The following is a 25,188-nucleotide window of genomic DNA, read 5'->3' as shown; positions in this document are numbered from 1 at the left end:
AGAGTAACCCACCCAGACACATTTCCCTCTAACTAATGCACCTAATACTATGGCAATTTAGCATGACCAATTCACCTGACCTGCACATCTTTGGACTGTGAGAGGAAACCGGAGCACCCGGAGGAAACACATGGAGAATGTGCAAACTCCACACAGACTGGAGGCTGGAATCGAACCTGGGACCCTGGTGCTGTGAGACAGCAGTGCTAACCACTGAGCCACTATGCCGCCCTTTTCAATTTTGATTGCTTCTTTTCGCTTTGCCTCACCACTTGGGGGTCCTTCACTTTTATATGGGGCATTCTCAGAATCCCTCTTTTGGAAATTATCTTTTATAAGATGGCTGTAATACACCATATCTTTGATTATTTCTCTTTCTATCATGCCCCTTTCAAGCACAATATGCAACCCAATCGCTCAGTATAGCTATCATTGGCCTATTTTCCCCTTCCTATCCCTCTGTCCTTCTTCAATCTCGCCCTCCTATATTGACCCTTTCCTGTTGTTTGGTTATTCCTGCTAATCTCCTCATGCCAGCTCCTTGGAGAATTCAGATGCCAACCTTGTCCTGAGCTTCACTCCTCCACTTTGTTCAGTTCTGCCTTCCTCCACAGCACACCAACAATTCCATTCGGTAGCCCCACCTTAATATCCAGCTCCCAGTCTTTACTATCCATGTTGTCCCAATTAATTTGACTGTCTCAAACCCAGCGTGCTTGACTTGTTTAGATTGGATTTGATTTGATTTATTGTCACACATACCTAAGTACAGTGAAAAACTTCAGCTCCTCCAATCTTCAGGATCTATCCTTTCTCTGACAACCACACCATTTAAATTTATTTTCCCTTTCCTTACTTTTGTGCCCAGCTCAACTTACTATGTAATCTCTTTATTGGTGTTCCTTTTAATATTCATCCCAATTCAGATTAATGCTTCATTAAAAGTTCATTCCCCTTTCAAGTCAAGGCACATGTGTCCTGGTTTGGTCAAGCTTGTTTTACTGAGTCAATGTGATTGTCCAATGTGGCCGGCTAGTGGCACTGATCAGCTTTTACCTCAATACCATCCTGATGCAAAAAGCCCAATAATCTAGGAAATTACATCCTTAGGAGATGCTGAATATTGGAAGCTTTTGCGCAATTAAATGGTTTGATACCACAGTTTGAATGAAGCAGTCTACCCCACCAGGTTACTGATCTTTTACATATAGTTGACCATGAGTTTCCTGGTTTGTGTTATAACCAGGATACCTTGAATTTACACAGCCTTGAACTAGAGATTCCACACTCATTTGCAAGGAACTGATTATCTTTGTGATTTCATATCTCACATTTAGCTGAGTACTATTTTGTTGACAGAAGTAAAACTATTCTCTCTCTACTCTATCATTGCAACCTCTCTTTTCCCACTCTCCCATACTTTTCTTGCAGCCTCCTTTTCTCCCCCATGCCCCTTTTGCAGGACATTCTTCTACCCCAACCCCACTTGCAGCTTTCTTTGACAACCCTCACAATGCTTCTTTATGCTCATGGCATCTCTTGCAGCTTCCTTCAACACCCTCTTTCCTTCCATCCTCTGGCTAAGGGCCCCAGCAAATGAAATTCCCTGATCCAGCAAAAGGCTCTTTCAACCTCAGCAAAATGCCTGCCCAGCAAGATTCCCTGCTTTTTGGGGAGTGGCACCCACCTCTGGGCTCTCCGCCACCACTCCCTGCCCCCTTCACCCTCCCTAATCACACCTCACACCACCAACCCTTATCCCCCTATGTAGCAGTTCCTCTGCTCCATCTTGGCTCCTGGCACACAGTAAAAGGAACACCCAGTGAATTGCTCAGCATCAGCAGAGATTTCCCTAACTGCTCAGTGCTCCAACACTTACAGTCTCGCCTCCTGCGGAGAAAGCTGTCAAATGTCAGTTCTTTTAGTGGCCAGCAGCAAGCTGTCCCAAGGACTAAGGACTTTGGAGGTGGAAGCCTCATCCATCAGGAGCTGCCGTCCAAGAGTCTGGTAATTCTCCAATTTAGGCAGTGCCAACGGGCATGATGGTACCAGCCAGCATGCAGTCACCAGGATCAGCAAGAGACCAGGTCACAGGTGAGAGACACCAGGTTGAGGGCTGCAGGGAGGGGGGAGGGAAGAGAACAGGGTTTACTGGTTAGTGTTGGTGGGGAGGGGGGACATGCAGTAGGGGTGCCTCTCAGTGGATACAGCCATCCTGGTGCAAGTCGTGGATCAAGCTCTGACTGGGTGAATATCAGAAAAGGCAGGATGAAATCCAGAAGTCGTTATTAATTTCTCACAAGGGCTTCAGATGGCATCAGGATGGGTAGGCCAATCATGAGATGAGAAAATAGCAGGAACCATGCACAACATCACATATCTCATTAAACACCTCACCCCAGTCTTCAACTGAGGGCTGTAAATTCTGCCCATTGTTCTTTTCTGAGGTTCAGGTAGGGGAATTGTTCCATGAACACCATGGGCACATTTCAGCTCTTCCTGGGTGTCCTTCTTCCTGTCACTGCTCCTCCCCCACCCCATCCACCCTTTCTTCTAGCAGTTTGCTCTTGGCTGTGTGCCCTATGTTCATTCTCTAAGCCATACTGTATTCTGAGGGAAATGCCTGCTTGTACACCCATCTATGGGAGCAAGAAGTTTCTACAGAAGTCTTGGAGTCTCTAAAATGTCCTTCAGCATACACCAAACCACACCCTGCAAATCTATGCAACTTGAAGAAAGTTTATAAAGAACAAAACATGTTGAATCATAGAAGGTCAGAGGAAGTCAACCAATGGTTATCTCACAAGTGTTGAAATCTCTGCATAGTTCTTACAGGGCGGGTTCTTTATGCTTGTGAAGGTGTGCTCAGCTGTCTGAGGTTCAGATAAAGCTCTAGGTAGAATGTTGGTCTCCAAAGTGGCACCAAGTCAGATTTGCATGACATTTGCCTGTCTGGTCTGCCTCCTCTGCTGCTGCTGCTAATTCTGGTGAACATTCCCTTTACAAGTGCTAATGTCCTCATCATTATTCTAAACAATATCATTCACCCCACAGACTGGAGCTTTAAAGGCAGTGTAGCACCCAAATTACAGACGTCATCAAGCTCAATTTTGGACTTCAAATCTCATCAATTGGAATTAAAATCAAAATCAAGATTTAAAAAAGAATGAAAGGTCAATCTTCTAACCAGATAAAATAATTATTTCCATCTGGAGATTTCAATTTTACAAAGTCTTGGTGAATAGAAGATAGTATTGAATCGCATTGTTCAGTTGTTCAATTTTTCTGTGTAATAGTTTACTGGTGAATAAAAGCAATCACACTCATCAGCTATAGAAAAGGCTGAATGAAGTGACAAAATTACCAGCACAGATGGTTGAAGACAGTAATTCTGAGCTTTGTTTGGTAGCAGCAGAAAATGGAAAAATAACAAAATCTGTTTAATTTATGAATTAACATAAATGAAAATCAAAACAGCTGCTTTTGGTGCCATTAAATCATTTGATGATTTGAATTGAATTAAAGACATCATGTTACCATTTGTGCTGTTCATATGTTCTGGACCTGATTCAAATTTGCTTGAAAGTATTCATTTTCAGAAGTTGAAACAAGTCCCAGTATAATCAAAGCTGCATAATTTATAACAGCACTATCTTCCAGAATACCTGTAATGAAGCTTCACATTGACCTGTGAAAACATGTTTCAAACAATGGCTTCCATTACTCATAAAGACTACTGGCTGACTGCAATTACTAATTAAATAGGTTGGAATTAAAAGTATGTTATAGGTCTCTGAATTCCTCGTCATTGTGCTAGTGTTCTTTCCAAGTGCTAACATTATAAGATGAATATATTGGCAATCCAATAAAACAAATAAATGTACATAAATCCTGGATACCATCAATGCTGATGTAATGATTAAAATCCAAATTTGCATTTTATATGGTTGCAACCAAATCTCAATAGTTTATCCTGTTCCCACTGAACTAAAGGGAATGCACTTTTGTGGGTATGGTTTCTCAGCAGGTTTATCCCCTATGTGTTTTTAAGCCACAGATCTACATTCAGATATAAAAACAGAAAGCGGTGCAAAACATCAGTAGATCTGGCACTATCTGTGTTCAGAGAACTAGAATTATTGTTTCAAACCTAACGACTCATCTTCGGAACTATTTGTACTGAGTTATCAGATTTCTGCTACTGTAGTGATATTAGAGTTTGACTCAGTGACCTTGGCTTGTGGAGGAAAAATAAATTGCAAAGGTCCCTATCCCCACAGTTGCTGAAACTGAATGTATATGGACATAAATTTAAAGACAGGACGCACATAAATTCACAGTCAAGGTTCACACACATGAATATTGTCTGGTGAAGTCCATAGATTCATGTCCTGCATGTCTAAGTGGAAGAAGCCCTGCAAGGGAGTGAATGGGTGAGTAAAAGTGCCTGTGAATGAAATTAAAGCAATGAAGTCAAAAAATCTAGAGTTGCAAACTCTGCATTAGCAGGTTCATCTCCATGAGTGCAGCATTGTGATAGAATACATAATAGTAGTGTGCATCATTCCTTCATTTAATATTTTTCTGAAATATATTCAGGCACTGATTACTAAGAAGCCTTACTAAAAATTTGATGGAGTCATTAATGTAGCTTCAGATCTTATGTTCCTGTCCCACTGAATTATGAATGGACTTCCTAGCAAACCAACTAACACCCACTTATCGGAACCCATACATAAATACTTGCTTCTGATGTTTAACAAATGATAGTGGTCCTATATATTTGAGTAACTTTGACAATGTCAGTTACCAAACTGCTTTATTATCATTATTTGTGTTGCCTGCCTGGTGCTCAGCTTCAGGATATCTCATGTGAGCTACACAGGAAGTTGGAGTGAGAGGGTCAAGATTCAGTAGTCATGGTCCACATAGGTACCAACGACATAGATAAAACTATGGGAGTATGAACAGTTAGGAATTAAATTAAAAAGCAGCACCAAACAGCATGTTATAATTAAAAGATCAAAAAATTGTGTGGAAAGCAATTTCCCATCCTGTGATTTTGACCTTCAAGATTTTATTTACTCTGTCTTTATTATTTTTCCTCCCTTAGTCTATATGTTAAACCATTTGTCTTAACCAAGATGTCTGTGTGTAGTTAGGGTTTTGAAGGGGTATAATATAAATTGCATCATAATAGTTTAACAATCCTTTCTGTCACTTGGCTCTTGTTAAAATTACTATGTTATAAGAAATACTTATTTCCTGTTAATGAAAAAAACGAATGTGAATTGTGTTTGTCACATACAGCAGTCAGCCAGGGAAATTGGTGGTCTCATTGGGATTTCATACATTTATACATTTTGTGAAGGCTTGTGAAACAGTGAGTCATGATTATCTGTATATCGTGACAGTCTCATTATTTGGAAAAAGGGATATAACGTTTGGAGAAACAGAGATCATGAGTAGGCCATTCAGCCCTCTCACCCTGCTTCACCATTCAATGTGATTATAACTGATCACCCCCTCAGTATCCTGTTCCTGCCTTCTCCCCATGTCATTTTATCCCTTTATCTCTAAGAACTATATCTAACTCCTTCCTCAAAATATTCAATGTTTTGGCACAGATTTCCATGGTAGAAAATTCCACAGGGTCACCATTTTCTGGGCAAAGAGATTTATCTTCACCTCAGTCCTTAAAGACCTGTATCCTTAGACTGTGATCCTTGATTCTGGACTCAGCAGTCATCAGGAATATCCTTCCTGTATTTGGCCCTATTAAAATATTATAGGTTTCTATGAGATCCCTTTCATTTTCTGAACTCAAATGAATATAGTCCTATCTGATCCAGTCTCTCTTCATATGTCAATCCCCTAGGAATCTGTCCGCTTAATTTTCATTGCACTCCTTCCACAGTCAAGACATCCTTCCTCAGATAAAGAGACCAGAACTGCCCACAATACTCCAGGTGTGCTCTCACTAAACTCCTGTACAATTGCAGCAAGACATCCCTGCTCCTCTACTCGAATCTTTTCACTATGAGGGCTAATATACCATTTGTCGTCTTCAATGTCTGCTAGTCCTGTATGCTTAAACTTTTCAGGAAAGGATAACTCAATTTACTCTTATAGCTCATCTTATGAAGAAATGTTGAACAGGTTAGAGCTTTATCTATTGGAGTTTGGAAGAATGAGACATGATCTTCTCAAAACATGTGATCTTGAGGGAATTGAATAATGCGGATCCCAGGAGAAAAACTAAATATTTTCAAAATAAGAGGTCTCCTTTTATGACAGTAATGAAGAGTTCTTTTTTTTCAGAAAGAGTTTGAGTTTGGCACTTCTTTCCCCAAAAGATAGTGGTGGCTGGGACTTTAAATCCATTCAAGGCTGAATTAGATAGATTTTTGAAGACAAAGGAATCAAGAGTTATGAAGTAAAGACAGGAACATTGGGCTGAAGGCAGAACCAGATCAGCCAAGATTATTGCTGAATCGTGCAGTATGCTCAAAAGGCAAGGCGATCTGCTCCTAATGCTATGTCCCTCTCCAAAGTGGGTACCAGGTCTCTGGCTCCCTGTATCATGTGGATCCCTGTCGAGATTGTGGTGCTGGGAATTCCTGATGAAGGGCTTATGCCCGAAACATTGATTCTCCTGCTCCTTGGATGCTGCCTGACCTGCTGTACTTTTCCAGCACCACACTCTCAACTCTGATCTCCAGCATCTGCAGTCCTCACTTTCACCTCATGTGGATCCCTGTTGTACAATAGCTTGCTTTGGCACAAACTCTCTCCCTTAGGGCAAGCAGCAGTCTCAGTGATGACTGCTGTTGGTATCTGAAGCCAGTTTCCATTTCTTTCCCCGTTAGCTTTAATTGGACAGGATCACCATCAATTAAAGGTTTGCCCCCTCAATAAGACTTCCAATGGAAGCAAACTACTGACCCAAAGACAGACATATCTCTTGTTTACTGCCTCCAATCAAAAAATCCACCCCGTTGATTTGACTCAGAATTAAGCTGCCTTTGGGCAAGTTAAAATTGACACCATGAATACAATAAAAGTTTGTAGTCACCTTCTTTGAGGCCAAAGATTAGCTGAATAGCTTTACAGCAAAAGTCAGACTAAAGGCAGGTCCTCTTCTCATTTCTCCATGCCACATAGCTTTGTCCTTTCCACTTTAGTTGCTCATAGCAGTCTCCAATTTTCATTTTCCATGAGCAATTTGACTAAGATAGGAAAGCATGAGATGATTTCCCATTGAGTTCCTCAAGTGCCCTCCCTGTCTTCACCTGGAGGGATCACCCTCTACCTAGTTAGCCATTATCCCTAATGGTTCAAGATCTTCTGCCATCACTACCAAACGATTTGTGGGTTGTGTTGTTGAATGTAGCTCCTTTCCTTTTCTGAGCCTCAGAGTACATGCAACAGCTAACCCCTGAATCTTCAGATTATTCTATTTACCACTAACCATAAAACTGAACTTTAATCCAGGACTCAATGTCAAGCTTCATTATAACAGAAACTAGACTTCAGCTGATGACATTCTTTTGTGCTCATTTATATATCTTGGAAAGCAGAAAGCATTAAGCGTTACTTTTAACACACTGTGGGAGGAATGTTCTTTTAGCAATATACAATTTTGGAACAATAACTTACATTTTGTCAACCGTTCAACTTATCATGATACTTTGACAAACACCAATGTACTCAACCTATCTTCTCTTCCACCTGTGCAGAAACTGTTCCAGAAACCACAATTCTACCAGATCTATTTCTAATGAATTTCTAGCAAATGAGTGGGATTAACTCAGGAAATTATCTAATGTTTGGGAATGTAGAAATCCTCAAGAAAATTGAGAGCCCTTCTGATAGAAAATAATGTCTTAAAGAGGTACATGTTGAATTTAATGCATGAAGCCAATTATCTCTCTTTATTCTCCTTACCCTAGTTTTGTATTTTGTTTCTGTTTTTATTTTGATTAGATATCATGTATGTATATCAGCTGGTACAAACTTCACATACTATAGGTAAGAATTTCCTTCCACCTTACATTGTGTGGCCATGTGCATTCATTTTTAGTTAATAGTTTGGTGCAAGACTGACAATATACTAGATACTTAACTGAAATGAGTACTTGTGGGTTGTCAATAGAATTAAAACTGTCGAGAACTGGATAAAGAGCAGGAAATGGATTGTTGCTCCATTCCACTGACGTTAGAATTAGAATTAAAATTAGAATTAGCTTTACTGTTACATGTACTAAATGAGTACAGTGAAACGTTTACAAGTCACCACTTATGGCGCCATCTTAAGTGCAAAGTTACCTCGGCACAGATTCCTAAGTACAAATTCTAAGTGAAAAGAAATTAGGAAAATAAAGAAATATGAAGTCCAGCATTATAAATCATAGGAATAAATTGGAAAAATAAAGAAATAAAAAATTCAGAATAACACCCCTCCCAACCCAGTCCATGCCAGTACCAAGCCGCTAGTCTGCACCAGGCCTGGACTCCAGACTATCCTCGTCTTCACCTTAAAGCCATTGAGACTGGGACACCACTTTCGAAACACTTTCAAGGCCAGAGTCCACAATGAGGCCACACGGGAGACCATCACAACGAACAGGGAGACCACCACAACCAGCTGGGAGACCACCACAATGGGCCGAGAGACCGACACGACCGGCCAGGAGACTGCCTCAACAGGCCAAGAAACCATCACAATGTGCTGAGAGACCATCACAATGGGCTGAGAGACCGCCACGACCAGCTGAGAGATCTTCACAACTTGGCAAGAGATCATCACAAAGGGCTGGGAGATCATAACAACGGGCTTGGAGACTGCCAGAATGGGCCGAGAGACTGCGACAACAGGCCAAGAGACCTCCATGTCTGGCCGAGAAACTGCAACAAAGGGCCGGGAGACCGTCATAATGGGCCGGGAGATCACCACAAAGGGCGATGAGGCACCTACCTTATGCCTGATGAGGCCACCACAACTGGCTGGGAGACCAACACAATGGGTCACAAACCCACCATGATCAGCCGAGAGACCGCCATGACCAGCAGAGAGACCTCCATGACCGGCCGAGAGACCATCACAATTAGTCAGGATCCCACAACGCTAAGCCAGCAAGGGGCCGCCATAATGGGCCAAAAGGCCATCATACCGAGCTGAGAGACTGCCACTTCAGGTCCACACTGAGACCACGAGTCCAAGTGCACAATGAGGCTTGTGAGTTGAGGAAATCACTGAGAAGAAAAAACATAGAAAAAACAGAAAAAAAAAAGAGGAAAAAAGGAAACAGATGGTGTGGACGAGCTCCAGCTGAGGAGTTCTACTCTGCTGCCATTTTGGAATCAGAAACAAGCAAGAATTATTCCATATTTTACTTCACATAAAGCTGGATTCTATTGAACCCTGTTGGTGGGGGAGTGTGGGGGATAGTGGGAGTGTAGTTTGGGTTGTGCAGAGGGCAACCAGTCAACCATTTTCCTGCCATCCCCGATCAATTCCCCATAATATGGGTTGGTGAGGGTAGCGAGGGGATGTAAGGTGCCCAGGTATCCACCTACCTTATGCCTGATGATGACATTAACAGCCTAGCTAGACTATAATGACATCAGGGCAGAATTAGACCATCCAGCCCATCATGTTTGCTCCACATAATATAATGGCTGATATTCTTCTCAATCCACTCTCATGCTTTCTCCACATAACCCTTGATTCCCTTATCAATCAAGACCTAACTATCTCTGTCTTAAATGCCCTCAATGACTTGGCCTCCACAACCCTCTGTAGCAATTAGTTCCACAGAGTCCCCAGCCTCTGGCTGTAGAAATTCCTCCTTATCAAAATTAGAGGGCCTCAATCCAGCTCCAGTATTAGAAAACCCAGAGAAGTAGAGACAGACTGCAGTGCAAGTGCAGTTTGTTTTTTTAGCTGTGTTGAAAATGGAGGAGCTCATCAATCAGAGGGTGGCCCATGCACACTGGTCATACTTCACCCCCTCCCCACCCTCTGTCAAAGATATTACACCAGGTTTCTCCCCTCACGGTCCAATCCCCACCCCTTTCTAGTTTTGCCTGATCCATTCCCACTCTCAAATCCTAGGACTTAGTTAGTCTCGACCCACTAATGAAATTCTTGCATTTCTGACAGAATCTGGCCAGTCCTGAGCCTGTCTGGGTGGCCCACCACGTATTATTGCTCCAGTGCAGGCTTTCTCAAAGTTCGTGGGTTTGGAACAAACCATTCTTATGGGTTAGGGGAGTTTGTAAGGGGTGGGTTGAGAGACAGGGCAAGTGGCACAACACTCTGTTAAATTCTGCAATTATGTTAAATAGCAGGATGGCACAAGGAGCTAACAAATTTATTTTTCCCCTTAAATGTCATGGAATATTTCTGGACTCTTGTTTATTATCATTATTAACAAAACACTATCTGTGTTTTGGAATGCATATATTTTCTTCTGTTAGACGAGGCAGTGAATGTTTAAACATGTTTGCTTAATGGAGTTGATTAATCTGAAGAACCCAGTTACAATTTGATTTGCCCAGGAGGGACACCATATGTGATAAACAAATTATAATTGGGCTATGCTGTTTATTGTAGACAGTATATTTTGCTTCTTTCCCTTTTATTGGGTCACTTCGTTTTCATATTTTGGGTATATTAGAAGATGTTGTTGAGCATTTAATGTTAACCTAAATGGCAGCATTCTGCATTTCTCATCATTACAAAGTTCCAGATGTTGAGATGTTTGACTGGATTTAATGTTCTCAGACCACCATTGTTGGAGATCAGTGAGAAACCAGCAGTGTTTGTTAGAGATAGTGACTGAATTAAGTGCTCCCCAGGCCCTTAAATAGCCAGCTTGGGTCTTCCCTGAGGATGTAGGACCCTGGCAGCAGAAATCCTGCCACCATCTGCTGCCAGCTAATTAGCTCTCCATTGCTGCCAACACAACTAGAAGCATAGGCTGCAGCTAATGCTGGATCCCTGAACTCACCAATTGTGGGCAGAATAAGAGTTTGTTGGAGGGACAGTGGTGATGGAAGTTAGAGCCGAGGAATGTGGTGGTAGTGGTGGTGGTTCATGGGGGCTGTCAATAGCCTCTCCCTTTCCTATTATCGGGCATTGAATACCTGCAAAACAAGGAACACCCCAACCTGAAGGCCATTTGCAAATCCTATGGGGCAGCCATTGGGATTCATGGCAAAGCCTTGCAATTCCTATTTTATCTCTGAGCACCATTACATTTTTGTGGATTCATAGATAGTTGGTGACACTTGTCTCATTTCTGAGCCTAATCAACATCCTACCACTAGAGGGCAGGTTTTTGGCAGCAGCTCCATCTGGCCTCCGGCTTAATCTGAGCAGGTATTCCCTTTACAAAGAAAGAGGAAGTTGCACCTATGGCAAATCAGCTTTCCCAGATGCTCCTCCTCCACTTTGCACGGTCTTGGGCCAGTGATTCCCAGGTGTCTGTTGGAATGTCGCACTTCACCAGTGAGGCCTTGAGGGTAGCACTGAAGCGCTTGCTGTGCCCACCTGGGGCTCCCCTGCCCTTTCGAAGCTGAGAATAGAGCACCTGCTTTTGGGGAGTCTTGTGTCGGTCATGCGGATGACATGCCCAGCTCATTGCAGCTGATCATGGGTGATCAGTGACTCAATGCTGGGGATGTTGGCCTGGTCAAGGACACTGGTGTTAGTGCATCTGTCTTCCCAGTGCGTACAGAGGATCTTATGCAGGCAGTGTTGGTGGTACTGCTCCAGCACTCTGAGGTGTCTCCTATAGATATTCCAGACAGGATACATAAAAGCACCTGTAATTGGCATGGCAGGTGGTTGTGCAATTCACTGAGAACTTCTAACAATGCCAGCATGGTTTGGCACAAAGGCAAACCCTTATCACAATCTCCACATGTAGCACTAACCCCACTTCATCAGCAGAAACATCACCACATCATTAGTTTTCTTCCCTTCATTTTACTGGCTCCTTTCTCCCCCTGTTCCTTCAGTGAATGCTAATAATGTTTTGAACACTTCCTTCAATTTTATTTGGTGCCAGTTTTGAAGTTCATTTGTAAGCAACCATCTGCTCACACTACAGTGCCCGAAAACTGGATGTCAAACTATAATTAAGGATTGCTACTTCCCCAAAATTATTCAAATTTTGAGGGTCAGTCTGAATCCAACAGGAGTTATAAAACACTTGTGAAGTAACTGTTCCAGAATGATCACTCATTCAGCATGTGAATAGATAGGAACACTGCTCTTTGAAGAAAGCTGCTTGTTGTGTAAGTTGCAACTCATTATTATGACCCTGACACTCAACCCCACCACTGAGCTATGCCCCACTAATAGTTAATTTTCCACAAGTTCTCTCTGCTTATCTTATATTTCCTAATGTAGTCCTCTGAGAATGGCCAAAGTCTTCAGGAGAAAGTATTGCCATAAAAGTTACAATGAACATTGAGTTCTGATGTGTCATATGAATAAAAGGTATAATTGATCTGACTGTAACAGACTACACTGGGAGATATAGGACAGAAGGTACAATGTCAGCAAGGTGTAAAATTTCAATAGGAATAAAAATTAGGCAGGATGTATAACTGACAGTGAAACCATTTCCACAGAAATGCTTAATGCTTTGATGGTAGAAATTATATTAGGTTAAATGTTTCCTTAAAAACATGGCCACATCCAATCTAAAAGATTTGTTATTTAATGGTTCATCAATCCTAAAGTATTTTTTTTCAAAATCCGAAATGTAGATTTTAGGCTGAATGTGCCATCTCTGAAGTCATGAACTGGGAACTTAAGGACGCTTTTAGTCATATTGAAACTTTAAAGTGGCCTAAGGTCCCAGTGAAGGTTAGATAATTGAGCTGGTTGGTGTGTGGTTCAGAATAACGTCAACAGTGTGGGTTCAATTCCCATTCTGGTTACATCTGCCTCCTTGCCTGCCCAATGCTCGATGTGGAATGGTGCTGCTCAATCTATGTAACCAATTGACTCACTTTAATAGAGAAACCTATGACCCCTTGTAGACTACAGCTAATTACCTACATACTGAACATCCCCAGGAACTCATTTAGAGGAACTCAAAGACATTGTCAGTCTCACGAGGGGACGGGAAGGAGATGAGCAATTGTCAATGACAGCATACTGGCCATTAATGGCAAAAACAATTATCCATTATGGTAATAAATGAGACCTTTGAAAGTCAGCTCTTGGAATTGTATCATTTGTGTAATTCCTTTTCCTGTATTTTAATGGAGGTGTCATCCATTAGGATAAACAACCTTTATAAAGATTGCCAAAATGGAAATTCATGAAAACATGTTAAGCACTCATAAACAAATATTTTAAAAGCCTAGTTCAGAGGATCTAGATTAAATGGTAACCTTCTTGAATTCATTCATGGATTAAACTGCTTATTGACTCTAAATAGACCTAAATATTTAAACTAGTCTAGTTGCTGCAGAATTATAATTCACCCTGATAGACATTATAATAATTGTGACTAAATTCAGCAGTTCCAATGAATTCAATTTTTCTCAATAAATGACAGGAATTTCTTAATTTTTCCTCAATTTAACTTTACTATTCTATCCCATTAAGTAGCTAAACTGGCTTGTTAATCATTTCACCTCAAATCATGCAAAATCAAACATAGAAAATTCAATCAAGATGCAGTATTCACTATTTTTGTACAGTTCGAATGAAAGACAATTGCTTTGCTCTATTAAAAATGTCAACAAAGATTAAAGAGCACCATTATTACTAACATGCTGCTGTAATGTGAGCTCAGGATGCTTTCTGGGAGACGGTTAACAGTACCTGTCGTAGTCTTGACAGATTTCACCGACAGAGATTAGTGCCTTCAAATACTCATTGGGCTGGTAGGGATTGATGTAATGCAAGGAACAGCTGTTTCGTGGGTCTCCATTCGAAGCTGTGAAGTCAATGGCTACCTAAAATAGAAGGTGGCAATTCATAATTAACAGCACTAGGCCCTGGATGCTTCATTCCTTCAGAAGCTCATACTGATGCACAATGTTCGAAATAAAAGCATGTAAAATATGTCAAAAATATTTCAGATCTATTGCGGCAGAAATCTAAGGCATTAACCCTTTGTTAAAGGGAAAAGAAACACTGAAGCAATTGTCTATTAAAAAAAAGTACAGAAATCTATAAACAGTTTGCATAGAATTAATGAACTCAATCTTGAATGCAGTTTTTCTAAAATTCAATCCATCTACTGATGCCTAATTGTACAGAAAAATCTTAAGATTTCCAGTTTCTTTTTCAGTTTGACACTAAGGGGACGATTCTTCGAAGCTGCACATCAGACAGTGGCAGTGGCCAGTGTGCACCAACTGTCCATTGACAACAGCAGAAAGTTAAAACCACTTGAGTAGCTAATGCTGATTCAGCACTGATCAATCAGAAAGGATGGCAGGAAGTGACAATGGTGGTAGGGAAACAATGTTAGTACATGGAAGGACTGGCATTAAATGGGAAAATCTGTATGAGGGCATTCTTTCACTGTTGACAGAACGGTGTGAACTCCCGACTCCTTGGGATTATTAAAGGAGTAGCAATTTTAATGGATTGGCATAAATTCGTTCTGCCAATGTTAGAAACTAGCAGGAAACATAGCTGTAGGAAAAGACGGTTTCTTCTTGGTACAGCTTTTACTGGCAATGTGTTGCAATAGGATCAGTGAGGGCACTTCACAGATAAACTTCCTTGGCACTTCTGTTGCTGGTGTTGTTTATGCTTCTGGTGCTTTGTCTTCCTGTGTCTGGTCTTCTGTTTCGAAGTCATCAACATCTGCCTCCCCTTTCTCCTCCTGGGACACTTACTCTCAAAACTTCCGACAGACTAAAGAGGGCAAATCAGGCCAACATTCTTGAAACAGGAGTAGGGTGTAGATTTCCATGCCAAAAATAAGCATTTGTTTAGTGTTCCTGTAGTTCATTTTGATTCTGGATTAAATGTAGCATCACTGCACTGCTGCAGCCATGGCATGTTACAAGCTAGGAGAGCAGCAAAGCAGCCTTCGTTTCACAGAGACTGTCAAATAAACAAGGAAGAGCTTTCTGGTACCTGAGGCTGAAAAGATGGCAGCAAATACAAGCACACGAGTGTTTATATCATTTCAATGCTCAGAGAGTGAAGTTCCTTTCTGCTGATGTCACGTTGACCATTGTCAGATATGGCCATTTGAAAAGCGTTCTCTGTCCCAGGATCTCTGATTAAATCGTGTGATTCTGCAGCCACTTACAGAGTATTCACTCAGTCCTTGGGAGTACTATCACTATTATTTGGGAACCTTGGCAAACTAAGTATTAGTGACTTGCCTGGATTTGATTTGATTTATTATTGTCACGTGTACCTCGGTACAGTAAAATGTTTTGCACGTAGTGCAGGCAGATCATATCATATAAAGTGCATTAGGGTAATAGAACAGAGCAAAGAATACAATGTTACAGCTGCGAGAAGGTGCACAGGGAGTGAGGTCAATATTAAATTTAAAACTTGAGGGGTCTATTCAGAAGTTTAATAACAGTGAGGAATAAGCTGTTCTTGAATATATTCATGCGTGTATACAAACTTTTATATCTTTTGCCCAATGGAAGAGGGTAGAAAAGGGTATAACCAAGGTGGAAGGGGTCGTTGATTATATTGGTTGCTTTTCCGAGACAGCAGGAAGTATAGATGGAGTAAATGGAAGGAAGTCTGGTTTACGTGACAGAGTCATGACTACTGCCCTCCATAATTATGAAGTGCTTCAAGAGGTTGGTCATGACTGACATCAACTTTAGCCTTGATCCTTTGCAATTCGCCTACTGGTGCATCAGCTCCATGGCAGACGCCATCTGTCAGGCTCTACACTCCTCTCTGGGCTGTGTTCATGACTCTGTAGTTTATTGTAGTATGGCGAAGAGCAGTTAACAAATCACACTGTAATGCATCCAGATAGAATGCTTTCATGGGTGCATTTATAAAAATTGGTAAGAGTCTTTGGGGATATGTTGAATTTCCTTAGCCTCCTGAGGAAGTAGAGACATTGCTGTGCCTTCTTGACCATTGCTTTGACATGGACAGACCAGGACAGATTGCTGGTGATCATCACTCCCAGGATTTTGATGTTCTCAACTATCACCACTTCACCATCATTGATGCAGACAGGGGTATGCCCTCAAATCTGCTTCCTGATATCAATGACCAGCTCCTTCATGTTACTGACGTAGATGGAGAAATTGGTGTCTTTACACCATGTTGCTAAGCACTCATTCTTTTTCCTGTATTCTGTCTCATCATTGTTTGAGATCCAACGTACAATGGTGGTGTCATCAGCAAACTTGTAAATGGTGTTGGGGTGGAGTTTGGCCACACAGTCATGAGTGTCTAAGGAGTATGGTAGGGGGTTGAGTACGCAGCCTTGCAGGGCACTGGTGTTGAGGATTATGGTGGAGGAGGTGATGTCACCTATCCTTACTGATTGCAGTCTATGTGTCGGAAAGTCTAGGATCCAGTTATAGGAGGGGAGCCATGACATAGGTCACAGAGTTTAGAGATGAGTTTGCATTCGAATTATGTTGTTGAAGGCAGAACTGTAGTCAATACACAGGAGCCCTGACATAGGTATCCTTGTTACGCAGGTGTTCCAGAGAGGAGTGTAGAGCCTGACAGATGGCGTCTGCCATGGAGCTGATGCACCAGTAGGCGAATTGCAAAGGATCAAGGCTAAAGTTGATGTCAGTCATGACCAACCTCTTGAAGCACTTCATAATTATGGAGGGCAGTAGTCATTGAGGCAAGAGTACAAAGAACATAATGGAAACGATTACAGTTCCTCCTCAGAATGAATGATCAAATAAATGTTTCGTACTAACATCTTTCTGCACCAAAAGATGTTCCTTTGTAGCCCTGACTGTAGCAGAAGGCAGATATCCTGTTCTACATTGAATTATAACTTGAAGAAATAGAGCTGCAGAAATGTTTACCAAGAATTTCTGAGATCTATGCATCCCATTGACAGGTTGGAGCAGGCCATGGCTCTTCTCTGGTGCTACCTGATGAAATAGAGTTCCCTGGGCAGTTTCTTTCTTCATTTCATCTTCTTCCCAGAGGTAGATTTCATATCAATGAACGTCATTGGGCACCCCATTTTAGAAGTTGTGGCATGTGGTATTCAACATTTCTCATTGTCAAAATCCTCTTCAGAGGATTGGAATTTAAATCTGAAGGTTTCAGATAAGAACAAAGCAAAAGACAAAAGGCAAGGCAGCATAGCAGAGTTCTTGCCCTTTTTTTTCCCCAAGAATCAATCAGTAGTTTGTCTCCAGGACACCACCAGTCATATCTATCAGTTGCTCATTACAAGGTGCTATTTCTTTCCATGCAATGAAGGTGCGAGGAGATGGAGGAGGAACAGATGTGCCCAACACACCCAGGTGCTCCCGCTTGACTCTAGTTGATTACGTATTCCAGGGATGATTTGGAGACGCCGGTGTTGGACTGGGGTGTACAAAGTTAAAAATCACACAACACCAGGTTATAGTCCAACAGGTTTAATTGGAAGCACACTAGCTTTCGGAGCGTCACTCCGAAAGCTAGTGTGCTTCCAATTAAACCTGTTGGACTATAACCTAGTGTTGTGTGATTTTTAACTTTGTATTCCAGGGAGATTGAATTTACTAAAACCAAAACTCTTCTCTCATTGTTCTGTGCAGATGTTCAGGAAGGAGTATTGGACAGATTTGTTCCACTTTTGAGAACTCCTGCAATGGCCCTGTCCCTGCCCTTTCCAGCAGCTTGTGCTGCTTTGCATGACCTCTGTTCATTCTCAATCTCACAGAGATTTCTTTTGAAATAAAGCATCAGTCCAGCCATGACTGTAGACTGGAGCGCTAAATTCCAGAAAGGCATCATTAACGTAAAATCAGCATTATATACTGATTGCTGTCATCTGTCTGCTCTGTACATTTCTGGAAAATGTTCGCTGCAGATGTATTAACACCCTCGATGAGATGGTATTATTAGATTAGATTACTTACAGCGTGGAAACAGGCCCTTCGGCCCAACAAGTCCACACTGACCCGCCGAAGCGCACCCACCCACACCCATTCCCATACATTTACCCTGCCCCTAACACTAGGGGCAATTTAACATGGCAAATTCACCTAACCTGCACATTTTTGGACTGTGGGAGGAAACCGGAGCACCCGGAGGAAACCCATGCAAACACGGGGAGAATATGCAAACTCCACACAGTCAGTCACCTGAGGCAGGAATTGAACCCGGGTCTCTGGCGCTGTGAGGCAGCAGTGCTAACCACTGTGCCACCGTGCCGTCTATGGTATGGTTCACTCCACATGTGCAGGTGTGCATGGCACATGCTAATTTGGAGCCTCAAGTTCAGTTGAAGCACCCAAAAAGGTTTACTGATAATCTAATATCTCATTGATAGTCCAGAATTCAAACATTTGGAAAAGACAGGGGCCTGTAGCAGAAACCAAACAGAAACCATGTGAAGAGATCTCAGCTGAAGGGTCCCTCAGGGTGCGTGAGAAACTGAGGAAAGCCAGAGTCATTCATCTCTGACATGATTCTCTACATGTGAGGCACAGTGTTAGCACGGGCTGAGGATATTCCAGGACATCGTGAGTGAACTAGGCCCATGCTTGATCAGATGCACAGCCAGGGTTCCAAGGTGGCACCTGTGCAGAGGTAATGGTCTAATCAGGCATATCCCAGCAGTGGTGAATACTTCCAGCAATGGTAAGTGGTAGAATCAGACTAACATTGAGGAGTTAGTAGCCAATGAGGTAAGTGTGGGAAGATAGTGTGAGAAAACTTGCTAGGCTTTGCAGAGGGAAGCTCTACATAAAACCCAACAAAAATTACTCTGCTAAAATATTGTAAGGTTCGCCTGTAGTTACACTACAGCTATCACCAAATTGCATCAAAACCTTTTACAAAACAGTTTTGCTGGACGCTTCCACAATTTATCAGAATGATAAAGTCATAGCTTTGCAGTGACTGAGTTCATATAGTCACTTACAACTGTATACCATAGTGTAACTATTCACTGGAGGAGAAAGTGAGGACTGCAGATGCTGGAGATCAGAGCTGAAAATGTGTTGCTGGAAAAGCGCAGCAGGTCAGGCAGCACCAAAGGAGCAGGAGAATCGACATTTCGAGCATGAGCCCTTCTTCAGGGCTCTTTTACAACATTTCAAGGACCAGAATTAATTTTATTTTGCAATTCTTTTCAACATTCTTTCCTCTTCAAAAATAAAATGTTATAAAAATAAATCCAAATGCAAACGTTTCACATTTTAATTGGGAACTTGGCTTGGAAACCAGGCATTGCTGTCATTATAACACATTTAGAAGAATAATTAGTGTCAAATGAAAACTTTTGGCAAACTCACACTCTACAACATAAAAGTTATCAATCATCCATCTTCCAGAGACAAGAAAAAACATCACTAGGAAATAGTTTTAAAAGCATAATAACTATTCACCTACCGTAAAGTGAATCTGACATCCTCCCATTATGTAATCTAAAAAGGAATAAATCCTGTGCAACTTCAAAACACAAAAAATACAGAGTCAGTCCAAAAACATTTAACTCAACCATTTTAATACAATGACTAATAACTTGGCATCTTCCCTGAACTGTCATTCTGTATATAAGATTGATATTTGTCATATATGCAGATTAGATCAAATCCTGTTGACAGGTAGCTTTTAATTCATCACGAACGAATGTTTGAGAATGATGACAATGAACGATGATTGCTTTAAATCTTGATGTTTTAATGTTTATTTTAGGTAGGAATACAAGGTTTTGATTTGGTACCGAAATGGTTATGAATGCTTGTCTGAAACCAGCTGTGTCTAGCCAAAGGTCATGATAGAGCTGAGGCAGTCTATGTTAAATGGAGTTTATAGCACTTCTAACTGATTTTCTCGTAACTGCAAAGACTGAGTAACATAAAATAATTTAACAAAGAAGATAGAAATTAGTGGAAACTCATCTTTGATGGCTGTTCAAATGACATCTTACTCTGTATAATAAGTTGATTGTATAAAATTCATAACACAACTGGCAAAAATCACAGACTGTTGAGTAAATGTGTTTCGTTGTCTTTCTCAGTTTTTCACTTTTTTAATGCAGCGTTTTATTTTTAATTAAGCAGTATTTGAAGATACATTAGAAATTTCACACGCGACAAATTAAACAGTCTGATTTCCAAGTTTTACATTTTCCCAAATTCAGATCAGGAGACTGAGTGAAATCAGCTGCAAGCAGATCCATGCTATTCACAGAGAAACAATGTTTATTGTCAGAATATTTTGCTCAACACTGCACAATTTTGTTTTAAAAACATTCCCTCCACTTTTAAACTATAGTTACTGTTTTGTGGGGAAAAGTTAATTTGTCCATGATTATTGCATACCATTGTATCTTACCTTACAATCCTTCAGTATGACAGTTCCAGAGTTCTTATAATGCTTCTTTTTTGCCTTATATTTTGGATTAACACAGTCCCAGTGGATCTGATTAAAAGAGAGAAGGCCTAGCCAGATTACTACATGATACTATAAACCAATGTTGCATTCGTAATACATCTTCTGTACTATTAAGTAAATGTAATTTGAAATTACATTTCAAATGTGTGATGTATATTTGAATTTAGAAATGTATGCTGACAAAATGGTTGCCATGCATACCGAAACAGGCAATGTGTCATTTGAAGTGGGAAAGAAGCCAATTTAAATATTCACTGTGCATATCAAGTTGAACAAAGCAACCAGCAATGGGGAATACCATTAACAGTTTCGATCATAATATGAGCAGCTGATATGTCAGGTGGAATACAGATTCAGTATTTGATCACTGCCAGAACAGATGAACAATAATTAGATCCTGAATACCAACACCTCAGAAATTCAGCACACAAATTCCATTCAACTGAATTGCTTTCACCAGTCTGATCGACAGAAGATTCTGATTTCACAATAGCCCAGATCTTCTCACCAAAACACAGGTCTGTTTAATTTCACTGTTACTTATGAGTAGCTGGTACAGAGAAGTGCTACAGGCAAGTACCAGATGGATAGTTTTACTGAAAAATTCAAAGGTTACTCTCTGAGCCATACCACTCTGCTGTTAGCTTCACAAATTGGCATTTTACCATCTTGGTCACAATTGAAATTAATTGAATGGTGTGAAGTGGTTTCAGACTGAGGATCCTTTTAATGATGGGATGAAGATTAATTAATCAATTTTATCTTTTTCTTTCTGATTCTCTTTTACACTCTTTCTCTCTCTCTCTCTCACAATATCCAACCTTTCTTTCCCCTACTACTTCTCTTGCTGTACCTGATATGGCACTGAACTCCCCTGTTCGAATTTCTACTTCATTCTTCAGTCCCTAGCACTGTTTATTTCACAATCTTTCCATGTGAATGCTCAAAGAGAGCTGCTTGCCCTGTTCACTTGGTTACAAAAGTTATGTTTGTTTCTCCCCACCACAATCAGCTCACCATTCATAAATGTGCAAGAGTAGAGCTGCAGGTAGATGGGATAGTGAAGGCAGCATTTGGAAAGCAAGCATTGAGTATAGGACTTGGGAGGTCATGTTGAGGCTGTGCAGGATGTTGGTTAGGCCGCTTTTGGAATATTGCGTGCAATTCTGGTCTCCTTCTTATCGGAAAGATGTTGTGAAACTTGAAAGGTTCAGAAAAGATTTACAAGCATGTTGCTAGGGTTGGAGGATTTGAGCTATAGGGAGAGGCTGAATAGGCTGGGGCTGTTTTCCCTGGAGCCTGGGAGGCTGAGGGCTGACCTTATAAAGGTTTATAAAATCATGAGAGGCATGGGCAAGGTCTTTTCCCTGTGGTGGGGGAGTCCAAAACTAGAGGGCATAGGTTTAGGGTGAGAGGGGAAAGATATAAAAGGGACCTAAGGGTCACCTTTCTCATGCAGAGGGAGGTACGTGTATGGAATGAGCTGCCAGAAGAAGTGGTGGAGGTTAGTACAATTGCAACATTTAAAAGGCATCTGGATGGGTATATAAATAGGAAGGGTTTAGAGGGATATGGGCCGGGTGCTGACAGGGGGGACTAGATTGGGTTGGGATATCTGGTCGGCATGGACAAGTTGGATCGAACAGTCTGTTTCCGTGCTGTACATCTCTATGACTCTATAACGTTAGCATTCATTTCAAGGGGGCTTGAATATCAAGAGCAGAGATGTGCTGCTGAGAGAGTATAAGGCTCTGGTCTGTTCATATTTGGAATATTTTGAGCAATTTTGATTTGTCCAGTGATAACATCAGCTGAGATCATACCATGCAACATGAAAATTCAGCAACACAAAGTAAAAGTCTTGTTTTGTTGCACAACACTTCATAATCATGGATTTGAAAATATATCACAGAAGATCTGCTAGGCTGCTTGACCAGAGATCTTGCAGGGACTATGTAATATGGGTTACTCCCCACTTAGTAAGCACGTCTTAAAATGGTTTGTTGTCAAACACCATCCACATAAACCTCAAACTGAGAATAACAGTCAAAATGTCAATTCTGTTGCTAAATTATCAGCTAATGGGAAATTTGGAGAAGTAATCCATCATAAGAATGCAAATTTGCTGAGTACGTTGCAAACATGTCTGTTGCTATTCCAAAGAGTGTACATTGTATGGATGTAGTGGCTCCCTCTGAAGTTGGGGTTGATGTGTTTGGGATGCCTCACGTTCAGTCACAAGTCCTGATTCATCACTGGACCAGTTCACAGATTCATGTGCTAACTGTCTTGAGCATTCAATGGCCACATATTTAACATAGATTTGAAAACTTGGCATAATGTGTTTGACATTAGGACTAGTTTGCCCTTGAAGGTGATTTATTGTGAATATACCGACTTTATCACTGTATGGCCAAAATAAGCAAATGTTCTCAGGTACTTCTTTAATGATGTCAGGTCATCCTTGGATAACAACCCTTTGCAATTCTTGTCATTGCTCACTTTTGCTAAATACTAATTGCAACTGCTGACATTCGCTCTGGTCAAAGTGTAACAGATCAATTGAGCACATTTTCAATTTCACGTGTGTGATTGGAATCTGATGAATGACCACAATTCTGGACCATTAGAATCTACCAGGCAGAAGATTTCAGGAAGCCACGATGAGCTAAAGTGCTGTACTACAGTCTGATTCCACCATTGCATGGAATTGGTGATCCATTATACACTGAAATAATCTCTTATTGGCTGTGCCATGAAGTGCCATTTGAAAAGGCACATGTATTTCAGGATGCAAATGTCAGCACTAGCTCCTATGTCAATTTTAGCTTTTAATGTTTTCATATATAACATAGAACATAGAACAATACAGCGCAGTACAGGCTCTTTGGCCCTCGATGTTGCGCCGATCCAAGCGCACCTAACCTACACTAGCCCACTATCCTCCATATGCCTATCCAATGCCCGTTTAAATGCCCATAAAGAGGGAGAATCCACCACTGCTACTGGCAGGGCATTCCATGAACTCACGACTCGCTGAGTAAAGAATCTACCCCTAACATCTGTCCTATACCTACCACCCCTTAATTTAAAGCTATGCCCCCTTGTAATAGCTGACTCCATACGTGGAAAAAGGTTCTCACGGTCAACCCTATCTAAACCCCTAATCATCTTGTACACCTCTATCAAGTCACCCCAAACCTTCTTTTCTCCAATGAAAACAGCCCCAAGTACCTCAGCCTTTCCTCATACGATCTTCCTACCATACCAGGCAACATCCTGGTAAACCTCCTCTGCACCCGTTCCAGTGCCTCCACATCCTTCCTATAGTATGGCGACCAAAACTGCACACAATACTCCAGATGCGGCCGCACCAGAGTCTTATACAACTGCAACATGACCTCAGGACTCCGGAACTCAATTCCTCTACCAATAAAAGCCAGTACGCCATATGCCTTCTTCACCGCACTATTTACCTGGGTGGCAACGACCTGCCTTTTCAGGATTTTTCATGCTAATAGTTATATAATCTTCTGATCACATTATACCATTGACATGGCGTGTGAGGTTAACATCATGGATAGCATGGTCATTTCTGACAACTGTCCTTTGCTTGCTTGTCTCTGAACCACATGAATGTGCTTGCATTTGTGCACCTTCTTAATATTTTCTTTGCAGCCATGATTTGTGGTCTTGTACCATCTTGTAGGTCATCTGTGATTTGTTTTACAGCCTGCCTTGGCCTTTTGAACCAGAGATCTTGCATCACCATGTACGCCCAATGCCCTTTGGTGGTGAGGAACATGCTTAATAGATACCGAGATTAGGTAGACAGATTTTGGGTCAGTGTGATGAACCACATCTGTTGAAGACTTTATTAGCTTAGTGTGCTTTGTTGATGTATCTTCAACTAATGAGTCGACGCCATGGTATTTTTTTCCTGCTCAAAGATTCTCCCTCGGTGGTCAGCTGGTCAATAAGCATTTCTGAGAGCACCCCTCCAGAAAAGTCGCACTAGTGCCTTTGCCGCAGCATCTTCTGACAAACCGATCAATAGAATCGTGGGGTTGCTGTCTGTATGGCAAGAGTTGGAGTGTGTAAATGCTAAGAACTCACCAGACCTTTTCTGGATCATTCTGAACATCCATCAACAAACCAGACATGTTAATTTGGAAAATTCCCTCCTTCCTGATGGCAAGCAAAGTTTTTGGAGATCACATATGGCTATCATGTATTGCCTGATCTGTTAATTAAAACTGTGTACATCGTCTGCACAGTTGTCATTCAGTAAAACAATAACCGAATGCCCAGCCCACGATAAATTGTTTGCCCTTGGTTTTTCTTTGGAAAGTACAGTACCATGTTTGTTTGTTTCTTTTACTAGTTTTGCTTTGCTCTGATCTTTATTGTTCAGTGTCCTTGCCAGTCTTTTCTAGTGTTTTTGTTGTTGCTGCTCCTTTACTGGTCTTGGTCCCATTAAGAAAGTTTGGGGACCAGATGTTTACCAGTTTAAAACAAGTATGGGCTTTTAATTTTATGTTTCAGCTTCAGTGGAGTCTATACCAAAGAAGGTGCCAATTTGAAGAAAGAAAATGGCAGAACTTACTGAGGTCTGGACAGAA

At 41.3% G+C, this 25,188-nt stretch overlaps 1 protein-coding gene across 2 annotated transcripts in view; it reads right to left on the bottom strand.

The window, feature by feature from the left end:
* Positions 1-25,188, bottom strand: part of cpne7 (copine VII) — a 156,002-nt gene that overhangs the window by 29,272 nt on the left and 101,542 nt on the right. For both annotated transcript variants that reach the window (XM_072596088.1, XM_072596089.1), the window contains exons 9-11: positions 20,507-20,593; positions 19,559-19,618; positions 13,853-13,986 (exon numbers count right to left, since the gene is read on the bottom strand). In XM_072596088.1, the coding sequence (XP_072452189.1) occupies positions 13,853-13,986; positions 19,559-19,618; positions 20,507-20,593 (281 nt within the window). The remainder of the gene's footprint in view (positions 1-13,852; positions 13,987-19,558; positions 19,619-20,506; positions 20,594-25,188) is intronic.

This window comes from Chiloscyllium punctatum, chromosome 26 (genome assembly GCF_047496795.1).
Source record: "Chiloscyllium punctatum isolate Juve2018m chromosome 26, sChiPun1.3, whole genome shotgun sequence".
Classification (NCBI taxonomy): domain Eukaryota; kingdom Metazoa; phylum Chordata; class Chondrichthyes; order Orectolobiformes; family Hemiscylliidae; genus Chiloscyllium; species Chiloscyllium punctatum.
Note: the sequence above shows the minus strand (reverse complement) of the source record. Positions and strands in the feature narration are given on the sequence as shown.